We start from the raw sequence: 13,468 nt of genomic DNA on the forward strand, positions 1-13,468 counted from the left end.
TGCATCCATCCTTCTGGCAGCTATTTATGATGACTTCAAAATCAACAAAGGGATACAGGGCGTATCGGGGCGGCAGCATAGCTTAGTGGTTAGAGCGTTGGACTAGTAACCGAAAGGTTGCAAGATCGAATCCCTGAGCTGACAAGGTACAAATCTGTCGTTCTGCCCCTGAACAAGGCAGTTAACCCACTGTTCCTAGGCCGTCATTGAAAATAAGCATTTGTTTTTAACTGACTTGCCTAGTTAAATACAGAAGAAGAAAAAAAATACAAGGTCAATGTTGAGATGTCACGTGCATTACAGTCATTTGAGTGTATGAACATATAAACACATACTTCTCTAACCTGGGCCTGTGATGTCACAACTGTGTCAATACTGAATCTGTGCCATGCTTTCTCCGTGCACGGATTAGGAAAATCTGTGTTATCCCAATATTGTTCTGTTTTAGGATTTAGCGTTTAGTGTGTGTTTAGTCTCCGCGGGAGCATTTGTTTCTCAGCAAAATGGCAGCCCTGTCCTTCTACTTTTTGTTTGACCTACACATGCACTAATGTTGAGTCCAACCCTGTGTTGTATCTATCTCACCAACAGTAACACCCACACAACTCAACACCATCCCTGAGTGCCAAGCTGCTCCATGTCACTCTGTCAACACTTCGTAACAAACAACAGTAACTGAAAGAGATCCATTCAAAGAAGGTTTCAGTTCAGAATAATAACAAATATGACCAAATGTATGTCACACGGGAAGTGAAATGAATCATAGTTGCCATAGTCCAACCTTATTACAACCTCAGTACAACCTTACCATGACCTCAGGAGAATGTGAGATTGGTTTGCATGGAGGGGTCAAAGGTGACTCTCAGTAGCTTGTTTAGCCTGTTTTACAGCCTCTCTCTGTTGGGGAATGCTAGCGACCCAACCTGCACTACTCCCTATTCCCCAAAGCAAAATCCCAACGCTGGAAAAACATCTGGGAAAGCTATGGACGGTGGTGGGGGAAGGTGTGTGAATTCGCCACAGAGGCCCAATACAGGATTCAGCGAGGAGGGGGAGGGGGGGGGGGGGGTAATGGCATCGCTAACGGAGATAAATTTGGGAGGCATGGCCCCAGATTTATTTCATAGGACTTTACATAATGGAGGAGTGCTCTTCAAACCTGTTTCCTAGGAACCCACAAGGTGTGCAGGCTTTTGCTCTAGCCCAGCACCAACACAAATTCAACTAAAATACAACTTATAATGAAGAGTTGAATCTGACATGTTAGTAGTACCATGCTAGGACTACAGAAACCTGCACACCTTACAGGTCCACAGGAACATGAAGAACACGACAGGTATATTTCAGTTATAATGGGACACGGCCTATTCCTCGTTTTCATTTAAACACTGCTCCAATAAGTAGAGCTGGAATGTGACAGGGGTTAGGCCTACCAATAATATATATGTCAGATCCATCACTAGGCAAACACAGCTGACTCCGACAGCAGTCCCTCGTGTTGTGGTTGTGCAGCCAGCCAGCAATGCTCCAGAGCTTCCCTCCCCAAACGTGCCCCTCCACCCTTCCACGCCCAGCAGGCAGGCAGCCTCAGATCCCAGAGATGATAAACAGGCTTCACAGAAACAAAGGCCAGAGAGCTCGGCAGGGAGACAACGCACAGGGAGGAGGTGGAAGGATGGATGTGTGTGTTGTGTGTGACGGATAAAGGTAAAGCGGTGCTTCAGTGTGTTTTTTTTTTGGTCGACAATCACGACTGTCTCTGAGTTCTTCTCTGGGTGAAGTGCTGTTCGTCATCAACACAGACCACTGTCAGGAACCATAGATCCAGTGATACAACATGATCAGAATTACTGGCCCACTAGATCCCAGTATGCCTTCTCCCTGTCTGCTGACAGTACACACACGCGCACACACGCACACGCACACATACGCACACACACACACGCACACACACACAGTGTTTATCTCCCCCGGGTTACTGCACTCTGCATGGGCCCCACTAATACAGAGTATGTCTGTTGTCTCAACATAGAGTCTAGAGTCACATGGATTCACGGGTGGTGACCTTTCGACTTTACTGACCCTCAGCTCAGAGTCGTACAGTGTCAAACCTCCATTCCCACACTATCACTGACACTCCCTTACTTCACAGGGTGGTGCGAAGACGGCCTTGAAAGACCACGGTTTATATTGCAGTCAGGAACGCATGGTGAGCTCAGCCACACACATCTAGTAACATTCACTGTTGTTCCCCATGTGTGGATATTGTTGATATGGGAATAATGTCGCAACTACAAGCTGTTTTGTGAGGTCACGCACATTCTGATTCCTTCTCAATCAGAAGATATCTGAGCGATATCAAGTGTGGAAATGGTTGGTTGACACTTCTACTCTGAACTGGGGTCCCACACTAAAGATAACCACCATGGTGAGACCAAATCAAATCAAGTACAATTTTATTTGTCACATACACATGGTTAGCAGATGTTAATGCGAGTGTAGCGAAATGCTTGTGCTTCTAGTTCCGACCGTGCAGTAATATCTAACAAGTAATCTAACAATTTCACAACAACAAAGGAATGAATAAGAATATGTACATATAAATATATGGATGAGCGATAGCCAAATGGCATAGGCAAGATGCAGTAGATTGTATAGAGTATTGTATATACATATGAGATTAGAGAGTAATGTAGGGGATTTAAACATTATATAAAGTGGCATTGTTTAAAGTGACTAGTGATACATTTATTACATCCAATTAATAATTATTAAAGTGGCTAGAGATTTGAGTCAGTATGTTGGCAGCAGCCACTCAATGTTAGTGATGGCTGTTTAACAGTCTGATGGCCTTGAGATAGAAGCTGTTTTTCAGTCTCTCGGTCGCAGCTTTGATGCACCTGTACTGATCTCGCCTTCTGGATGATAGCGGGGTGAACAGGCAGTGGCTCCGGTGGCTGTTGTCCTTGATGATCTTTTTGGCCTTCCTGTGAAATCGGATGGTGTAGGTGTCCTGGAGGGCAGGTAGTTTGCCACCGGTGATGCGTTGTGCAGACCTCACTACCCTCGGGAGAGCCTTACGGTTGTGTGCGGAGCGTTTGCCGTACCAGGTGGTGATACAGCCCGATAGGATGCTCTCGATTGTGCATCTGTAAACGGTTGTGAGTGTTTTTGGTGACAAGCCAAATTTCTTCAGCCTCCTGAGGTTGAAGAGGCGCTGTTGCACCTTTTTCACCACGCTGTATGTGTGGGTAGACCATTTCAGTTTGTCCGTGAAGTATACGCTGAGGAACTTAAAACTTTCCACCTTCTCCACTACTGTCCCGTTGATGTGGATAGGGGGTGCTCACTCTGCTGTTTCCTGAAGTCCACGATCATCTCCTTTGTTTTGTTGACGTTGAGTGTGAGTTTATTTTCCTGACACCACACTCCGAGGGCCCTCACCTCCTCCCTGTAGGCCGTCTCGTCGTTGTTGGTAATCAAGCCTACCACTGTAGTGTCGTCTGGAAACATTATGATTGAGTTGGAGGCGTGCATGGCCACGCAGTCATGGGTGAACAGGGAGTACAGGAGAGGGCTGAGAACGCACCCTTGCGGGGCCCCGGTGTTGAGGATCAGCGGGGTGGAGATGTTGTTTCCTACCCTCATCACCTGGGGGCGGCCCAGATAGACAACAGATAGATTGTGTAGCAGTGGGGCCCCTGCAGAGAGCAGACACCCGTGGGAGATTAAAACACAGTACATTCAGCAGACAGGGAGAGAGAGCACATTTTGGTCTGGTGGGCCAGTAGGTTGACGATCATGGGGAAGCTGCAATGTGCTGCTTATGTGGAGCGCCTTGGGAGGCGTGGGACACAACCCTAGGGCTTTTCTCATCAACCGCGACACCTTACGGCTCTAGGCCGGCCTCCTTCCCATCATCCTTCAGTGGTCTATGATTGAGGCGAGGTGCAAGACAGAGCAGGGACGATCCAGGCTGCATCACATCTGGCCGTGATTGGGAGTCCCATAGGGCGGCGCACAATTGGCCCAGCGTCGTTTGGCCGGGGTAGGCCGTCATTGTAAATAAGAATGTGTTCTTAACTGAATTGCCAAGTTGAATAAAAAAAATAAAAAAATAAAAGAGCAGGTCCAGTTTGGACCTCAAGAGTACAGAGGTCTGTTTCTACTGAGCCAATCATCCAGCCACTTCAACCTACTCTGAGCTCTCCATACATCTACATAGCTCAGGCCTGACCAAAGCGTTTTGTGGTCATGAAATTAAAAGCGGACAAGGGGAGTTGACCACAACAGCATGTTTGAGGATGACCAAAGGGCAGTGACCACCACAGAATGCTTGAGGATGACCAAAGGGCAGTGACCACCACAGAATGCTTGAGGATGACCAAAGGGCAAGTGACCACCACAGCATGTTTGAGGAAGACCAAAGGGCAGTGACCACCACAGCATGTTTGAGGATGACCAAAGGGCAGTGACCACCACAGCATGTTTGAGGATGACCAATGGGCAGTGACCACCACAGCATGTTTGAGGATGACCAAAGGGCAGTGACCACCACAGCATGTTTGAGGATGACCAAAGGGCAGTGACCACCACAGCATGTTTGAGGATGACCAAAGGGCAGTGACCACCACAGCATGTTTGAGGATGACCAAAGGGCAGTGACCACCACAGCATGTTTGAGGATGACCAAAATTGCATCACTGAGAAAATCTGTGAGTTGAACTAAAGTTCTAGTATCTTTAATAGCAACTAATAATGTAAAAATGCTCATATATAATGTATAAGATGATTCCTTTTTGGACCATGCCGTGCAAGCACAGTACACCACTCTACTAGGATCCTGTTGCGTTTGTTTGAGGGGAGGGGGAGTTTGTGAACTTGAACTTCACACAGGCCGATGAGGAAGGAGGAAGGGAGGGAACAGAAGAAGGAAAGGAGGGTAAGGGGTTGCACAGGAAGTAGAGTGTGGGTGGAGTCAGAGTTCAACGCCTGATTTCCAGCTCCCTCCACACACCCTCTCTGTCCTTCTGACCCTCTCTGTTGCTCCATAAGAGAAAGAGAGAGGGGATAGAGAGTGAGGGTGAGAGGCTCTGCTGCTGCTGCTGTGTGTGTTGTTGTGGTGTAAAAGAGGATTCGAAAAACAAAACGGGATCTCCTAACTGCTTTGGGGCTTGTAGCTCATAACTACTCGCTCATCATGACTACTCGTGTATGGCCATCGCCCTGGCAACGTTTACTTAGTAACGCAATAAACGCATGTCTCCATTCGTTACAATTAACACCTTTGGTTGCCAAGGAAGTTATGTCCAAAACATACAATATGCAAAGGGCCTTGTCTGATTTGCCTTTGTTGTTGATGTAGAGTGTTTATAGCTAACTGCTATGTCGGTGGATGCCCAGACCAAAAAATAAAATAATAATTGTCGCAGTGTCTGTTAGCTCTCGTCATGGCCTGGCTTGCAACGAGGCTGCAGTCTTCTTCTAATTGATGCTATTTTGGACAGGGCAGGAACTATTTGAGGAAAAGTTATGTGTGGCAGAAACTAGCAAGGACAGTCAATCTTTCTGGTGTGTATGTGTGTGCGTGTATGTGCAGTGCTAGCTAACATCTCCGACCACAAGAACATCCTCTGCTGTTTTGGGAGTTAAGAAGGGCCGGAAAGTTAAGAGGGGCCGGGCGGTGGGGGGATGGGTGTGTGTGTGTGTGATGATATTTAGAACATGTGTTGCCACTCGAACAGGAAAAGGAAGCTTGCGTCTGGCCATGTGACACTCTGAGGTAATATTTCTGTCTGTCCTCTACTCAACACTCGGCCTCAGAGCCTCAAAGTGCAATTAACACGGCAACACAGATATAAACCGTTTCCTGAGAGAAATAGAGAGGAAGAGAGAGAGAGAGAGAGCGAGAGAGAGAGAGAGAGAGAGAGAGAGAGAGAGAGAGAGAGAGAGAGAGAGAGAGAGAGACTAGCAGTCAGAGGTGAGAAGCGAGGCGAAAAGAAGGGAGAAAAAGAAGCCTCAAACCAAAAACTACAGATCTCAATCTAACAGTCTTCACCTCTTTCGCAAGAGTTAGCCACCATGTGGCCTATGAGGCAGCTAAAGTGTTGGTTTATCTATGAGTCAGAGTATGTGCCACCCACCACTGAAGAAGCTCTTGACCTTTAGGTATCCCACACTGAGCCGAAGCACAGACAACTTGTCCAGCCTCGCACATACGTCCTCCGAGAACGGCAACAGCCCGGTCAACTTGTCCAGCTCTCCGTTCAGCCGATCCCTGTGGCGCTTTGACGGATTCGATTTGATGCCATCTGTAGGAGGGGGTTTAGGACTGAAAAAGAGAGAAAAATAAGTTACGGTTCGATGATGGGGGTTTAAAATTGATGCAGGGTTTTTCAACCCAAGAACTTGGTCTTTCTATTATTGCCGAAGAGAGGCATACTGGTACTGAGAATTACACACCAGAGTAGAAAGTGTGACAAGCAGCCCCGGGTCTCTGCTAAACAGCCTGGTTTCTCTGGTGATGATGAAACCATCTTGTAAGAAATATTTTGGTAAAGAAGAGAATGGAATACTAGTGCATATATTACATGGAATCCGATTTCATTTTATTGTAATGTGAAAATGCCTGATCAATTTAGTCCTTAATGAAGTTGGATCTACTCTATGATTTTAGCTGTGTGCTATTCGGGTTAGGGTATTCCCCTGTCCACTGTTGGGTTTCTGTTGAAGGGAGTTATGGCACTAAAGAAGACTCTAAGGCTGTTGAAAAGCATACATAGGGCCACTTCAGGAAATGAAATGTGATCCAGACCCAAAAACCTCCAAGAACAATTGTCTTTCACAGAGATGTCTCAAGTTTACAAATGTACAAAATGGCACCCTATTCCCTAAAGCACGTGTCAAACTCAAGGCCAGCGGGCGGTTTGAGTAAATACATATATTTACTGAACAAAAATATAAACGCAACATGCAACAACTTCGACAATTTTACCGAGTTTCAGTTCATATAAGGAAATCAGTCAATTTAAATAAATGAATTAGGCCCTAAACTATGGATTTCACATGACTGGGCAGGGGCGCAGCCAATCAGAATTAGTTTTTTCTCCCACAAAAGGGCTTTATTACAGACATAAATACTCCTCAGTTTTATCAGCTGTCTGGGTGTCTGGTCTCGGACAATCCCGCAGGTGAAGAAGCCGGATGTGGAGGTCCGGGGTTGGCGTGTTTACACGTGGTCTGGGGATGTAAGGCCGGTTGGACATACTGCCCCCCCCAAAAAAAAATTACGTTGGAGGCGACTTATGGTAGGGAAATTAACATTACATTCTCTGTTAACAGCTCAGGTGGACATTCCTGTAGTCAGCATGCCAATTGCACGCTCCCTCAAAACTTGAGACATCTGTGGCATTGTGTTGTGCGACAAAATTGCACATTTTAGTTGCCTTTCATTGTCACCCAGCACAAGGTGCATCTGTGTAATGATCATGCTGTTTAATCAGCTTCTTGATATGCCACACTTGTCAGGTGGATGGATTATCTTGGTAAAGGAGAAATCCTCACCAACAGGGATATAGACAAATTTGTGCACAGAACTTGAGAGAAAAAAAAAACATTTTGTGCATATGGACAATTTCTGTGATCTTTTATTTCAGCTCATGAAAAATGGGACCAACACTTTATATGTTGCGTTTAAATTTTTGTTCAGTACATACAGAAATGTCTCTTCACTCTGTCCAGCTAGCTAACAGTCATCGAAACGAAAGCTTGACAGTCAATAAGCATCGAACATTCCGAAAGTGATAGGTAGAGGACAAGTTTTTTTGCACATTTTGACGGCAAGCTCAGTTTAAACTGCGGCCCTCCGGACCTCGGTGAAGATCGAAAGCGGCCCGCGTGGAACATTTGTATGACACCCCGGGCCTATAGCATCAAAAGTAGTGAACTATAGGGAACACGGTGTCATTTCAGATACATACAGAGACGCGTTCCCCTTTGATAGTTGAAGAGTAGCTGAAACAGATGTGATTCTCAACCTCAAGTAAAGAACCACGCCATTGGTGCAGTATGACGTCATCCTGATTCCTCACAAATACAGGCCTCTGTGTACCAGGTGTTTTGTCTTAGAGTAAGTCTCACCAAGCACCTTTGGGTCACAGCAACTGCACTCTCTCTGGCATATTCCTAGAAATGTACTTAACTCTCTTTGTAAACTGTCAAATAGCATAACTAATCCATTATAATGTTCAACTAACTACAATAGGCCTTAAGTCCAAGAGCTTGTATTAGGCTGGTCAGAGTTGTTTTAGGCATTTGATAAGCAAGGCAATATTAGCTTTGTGTGTCAAGTATACTGTACATCATAATCATCCATTCCAACAAAAAAAACTATGTGAAAAATGTTATTGGAAATGAACTTTAAGACATATAAGAAAAACTGACAAATGTATTAGAAATGAATTGTCATGGACATAGATGACATTTCAAACCCTAAACCTTATAATGTTGTTAACATAGTGTGTCATTGGTCTACTCTTACCAATCCTTAAAACCAACAAGTTCTCCCACTTCAGAATTTCCTGGTTCAATGTTTGGGAGAACCTTGTCTTGAGAAACCAAGCCATTGTTGTCAAATGGAGGTCTGTTGTAACCCAACGCCGTATTTTCCCCACCAAGGGTTTACCCAAAGGGATTTCAACAGTAACTCAAGCCAGAGGTTTGGAACCAAATTATACATTCCCAGAAAACAAGGGAAAGTGATGACACCCGAGACTGGCCTTGGGGACAATAGGCCCTTCATTCAGACCATCTCTGTCCGTCCACCATCTTGGATTACATCTTGGATACCTCACACAGACGGAGGTACCTTCATTGTTGTAGCACAGGTGATATCACAAGTTAGTGACAAATTCCAAGTGACATTAGCATGTTTTGATATGGGTGCACGTAGTTCAATGTTACAGTAGTGTACTCTTAATCACTGCAAGGACCACACAGTGATGTTTACATACTTACGTATTTATAATGAGATAAGTGCTAGCTTCTTGTAGCATTTTGGCTTACATCATTAAAATGGCCAACATTTCCATAAACAGTTCAAACCAGACGGACGAGATCTGAACCAAAATAGATAACAGGCCAGTCTTCCAAAGGTCAACCTGATGGCTGAACAGAGGAGGAGTGATAGAGGAACCAGATCTAGGTCATCTGATTTTGAGTGTTGTAACCGACACATGACACGAGAGGCCTGTGCACGTTTGGAAATAGCGGGGCCCAGGCCTGGATTCAAATAGTATTTCTTTTCCATCAAATACTTTCAACATTTGACATAGCCATCACGGAGTGCCAGATGGGCAAGGTTTTGCCTTTTGGGCCTATTCTATTGGTTACTTTGCGCCAGGCAAGCTCAACCAAGGTCAGCTAAAGTATTTGAAAGTGCACAAATACTATTTGAGCCCGGCTCTGGTAAGGTCATTCCCACCCTGATAACCTCCAGTAGAACACAATCTGTCGCTGGTCCACCACAACAAAACAAGACTGGAATTAAACTCGGATGGCTCAACCTGCAGCGTTCGCCTTGCCCACCTCGCTGGCCCTCTCACCATGACTCATGCTGTAGGTCCAATTCTTAAAACAATGGATGTGTAGTGTTATGTTATCTATCTTGGCAGAGTTTTACCATCTTCTTGCAAGACTGCTTTCCCAGACTCCCAAACAAAGGTACTTTGTCTGAGTCAGTATAGCAACAACCCCTGAATAAGATTAGGTTCTATGTCTAAAATAACAAGTACATCAAAACTGTCTAGCATTCTTTCTAAACTGTTTGGTAAAGAAGAAAAAAAGACAAGGTAAATACTGTCTAACATTCTTTCCAAACAGCCAAGACACTGTCTGTGAAGTAATGGTGAAGGTAGTAGCCACACCTGTGGATGGGGAATAGGGGTCCCTTAAAGTAAAACTTTAAAATGTGGGGATGTGAATGCATGGTCATCACCATCAAAGTCATATTAATCCGTTGACATGCTGCCGAAAATAGCCGAGTCACTTCCGGCTCAAGTGTTACCGTAATGAGCTTCTGGTGAGGGCCGTTACAGTTAATGTAGCCATGTGACGTCACTGACAAGTGGCAGGCCAGCGGTGGAGGGGTGGCCGAGGGTCTGGTGTGGACTGGAGAGCCAGGGTCTAGGCTGTCTGTCTGTGTGTCTGTCTGCCTGTCGGGTTCCATGTCTGTCTGTCTGTCTGTCTGTCTGTCTGTCTGTCTGTCTGTCTGTCTGTCTGTCTGTCTGTCTGCCTGCCTGTCGGGTTCCATGTCTGTCTGTCTGTCTGTCTGTCTGTCTGTCTGTCTGTCTGTCTGTCTGTCTGTCTGTCTGTCTGTCTGTCTGTCTGTCTGTCTGTCTGTCTGTCACTCTCATTTGATTCACAGAGAAATCACAAAGAGTAATGCTTTTTCTGTTCTGAAACGGAAAATCAACAACTATAAGTCAGTGACCTAGTGAGAGTGGCGGACTGAGTATCATACTCAGAGGAATGTCTACTAAAACACTAGCGATGCATCCCAAATGGCATCCTATTCCATATATAGTGCACTACATTTTTACCAGAGAGCCCTATGAGCCCTGGTCAAAAGTAGTGCACTATACTGTATACGGAATAGAGTGCCATTTGAGAGGCAGATTAAGCCTGGTCTGCACACAGCAGCCACACAATGATATCATTGTGGAGGTAGAAAAAACTCAATCTATTGGACATTATAGAACTGTAGACACTGTCTCCTGCCGTAGGTAATGTTATATCATCAATCTTCTCTTTATAAAAGGCCAACAGGTTAGCCTGTGCCATTGTTCCAACCTTCTGGAAATCTGATAGAGGGAGAGAGAGCAATGAAAAGGTCATGTTTACATATCGGGCTGGTAAAAAGTGTGGAGATTAGAGAAAGAAAATACTTTTTCAAAATTGAGTAAAATACTTGCTGAATAGGGTCATAAGGTTATAACTAGGTAATAATAAAGTAATTACTCATACTTATTAACTCAATGAGTCCCACCATATCGCTGGTGCGTTTCGGACTTCGAACATTGTGCGTCTGAGCTACAGTCTTCTTGTACCATTGGAATCGTCTAATTCTCCTGCATCCGTAAATACCAACCATTAGTCTGTTTGATTACCGGCGGCTGAGCTAGAGCAGTATTTGTGAGACAAGGGCGGAACCCGAAGGGGCCCGGGGCAGGTTTTTTTATGCAGAAATGTCTGTAGAGTCCGAATGGTTTGAGCTACAAACTATTAAATGCATTCTATGAAACGCTAAGACTCTCACAAACATGTGTTTTGATCTATGTTGCTCACAAGCTACGTAAGAGTCATTAGAAGGTAAGGGGTTCTTCTATATAGAAGATCATTGGAAATCCCAGGACAATGTGTCAATAACACTGTAATATGCTCAATGAATTGCTGACAAAAACTCCAAACAAACTCCAAACACAGTTGTCACTGACAAGTTGGATATTCATTTCCCAGTGAGCAAACAATTGCTGTACTTAAAGCAATCATATAAATTATTTTTTGTAATCAAGTTTATGCTTAGACGGATCTTATTTTTTTATTGACATCTCATAAATGCAACTCTTTATGTAAATATAAGGGCTGGACATGCAGATAAATGACAGTCAGATAAACTAAAATTAGATTTTTGCTGGAATCTTGGGACCAAAATGTTCTGAATAGTGCAATAAATTGAAACATTTTTAAAAAAACGATTTGTTCAAGTATTTATTTTTTTTGCCAGAAAATACAACTGTATAACTTTGTGTGACTTCGAAATATGGTAATTTGCAGAGGAAAATTTTTTGAAATTCAAAAAAGTTTGTTCCTCATGACTGGAAAAAAACCGCAGGTCTATTAAATTACAAAATTTCGACCCAGTTTTCCCTGCTCTCCCTCCCCCATGTAAGTATTGCATGAGAGCGCAGCCAATTTTCAACTTGATTATGACTAATGCAAGACTACCATTTCCATGCCAGACCATAACTACACACCAAAACTCAATCTTAAGGTAACCCTAAAGACTTGAGGAAGCATTTATAGCAGGCTATTGTGGAAAATACTGAGAACTTAAATAGAGATTGTATAGATAACACATCGAATGAAAATGGTTTGGAACGAGACAGTAGTCTCAAATTAGTTGGGCATCGTTGTATCTGCAGAATCACTGCAGATACCCAGAGCTATACCAACTTTACGCACAACTTAAACACAAAACCAGTATCATAATATGCATATTATTAATAGAATATGATCAATTGTAGATTGATACATAACACGTCAATCAATGTGTGTGTCGTAAAAATGCATTCACCCATAAATGTATGACAAAAGGTAGTGAACATGCACATCGGTCTTATTTGCGTAACTTGATTTAGTGAAGCAATGTAATGTAATATTTCCTTTACACAAAGTAGCCGTATCTTTAAACTTGAAAATTATATTCAGAGTTGCTTACATTTTCTGAACAGGCTTCTTCCGTTTCTTAGCTGCATACTGCGCCGTACTCCCCAACATGATGTATATCTATCTCACTAAGAAAGTCTACAGAATAAGACTATCCAATACGTTTCCCTCTTATTCTTGCAGATAGTTTTCGAAGACACACGACCTGATAAAGCTCTGTATCATGTAAATATCCACAAGGACTCCGTTCCGATGTACAGAACGTCTCATACGTCGAAGCTCCAAATATGCGCAGACACTATTCCTCTTGGTATACCAGACCGATAAATCCCAAATTGCTTTTTGATTGTAAAAGGTTAGACAAACTTTTCAAACTGCACAGCAGCTAGAAATGTCGTGCGTGAACCGAACACATTTGACTCCTTCCTTTTTTATATATTTGTTATGCTGTCATCCCTAATGCATTAACATACTGTACACTCCTCCAGTTGGGCGAACGTAAAGGCTGCGTTTTCTGCTGTTCGAACCAATCCAGAGCGCTGGTTCACTGCACCAGGTACAGTGGGGCTGCTCGCTATTGGTGCAAAGCGCTTTCAGGAAATATGAGAGAGAGAGAGAGAGAGAGAGAGAGAGAGAGAGTTTTGTGTCTACTGTTAATTTGTATTGTTTATTTCTCTTTTATTTATTATCTACTTCACTTGATTTGAGAATGTTAACATATGTTGCCCATGCCAATAAAGCCCCTTGAATTGAATTGAGAGATGTACCTTTAAAGAGGCAATCTGCATTTCTAACAATATAGAAGCGGTTGACCCCGCCACTGTTTTGGTAAACATCTGAGGGATGGGGCTGGAGAAATATATCCACTCTGAAATTCATAGACAGAGGCACAGAGCTATGGACTCAAGGACTGAGTTGTTATCAAAATTATAGTTGTAACCATGTTTTGAGGTTATACAGTGATCGTTTCTAATGACATTGTTTACAAACAAAAGAGTAAAACAAGCTTATATGTTGGGTCTGA

The 13,468-nt window shown here is 43.8% G+C and overlaps 1 protein-coding gene across 1 annotated transcript in view; it reads right to left on the reverse strand.

Annotated features, from left to right (window-relative positions):
- The window catches only part of LOC110495914 (aryl hydrocarbon receptor), a 73,295-nt gene extending 60,267 nt beyond the window's left edge, over positions 1–13,028 (reverse strand). Inside the window, exons 1-2 of the mRNA XM_021571435.3 lie at positions 12,497–13,028; positions 6,144–6,331 (exon numbers count right to left, since the gene is read on the reverse strand). Coding sequence (XP_021427110.3) covers positions 6,144–6,331; positions 12,497–12,555 — 247 coding nt within the window. The 5' untranslated portion in view covers positions 12,556–13,028. The remainder of the gene's footprint in view (positions 1–6,143; positions 6,332–12,496) is intronic.
- Between the last annotated feature and the right edge of the window lie 440 nt (positions 13,029–13,468).

This window comes from Oncorhynchus mykiss, chromosome 18, assembly GCF_057628025.1.
Source record: "Oncorhynchus mykiss isolate SJ-2025 chromosome 18, ASM5762802v1, whole genome shotgun sequence".
Taxonomy (NCBI): Eukaryota; Metazoa; Chordata; class Actinopteri; order Salmoniformes; family Salmonidae; genus Oncorhynchus; species Oncorhynchus mykiss.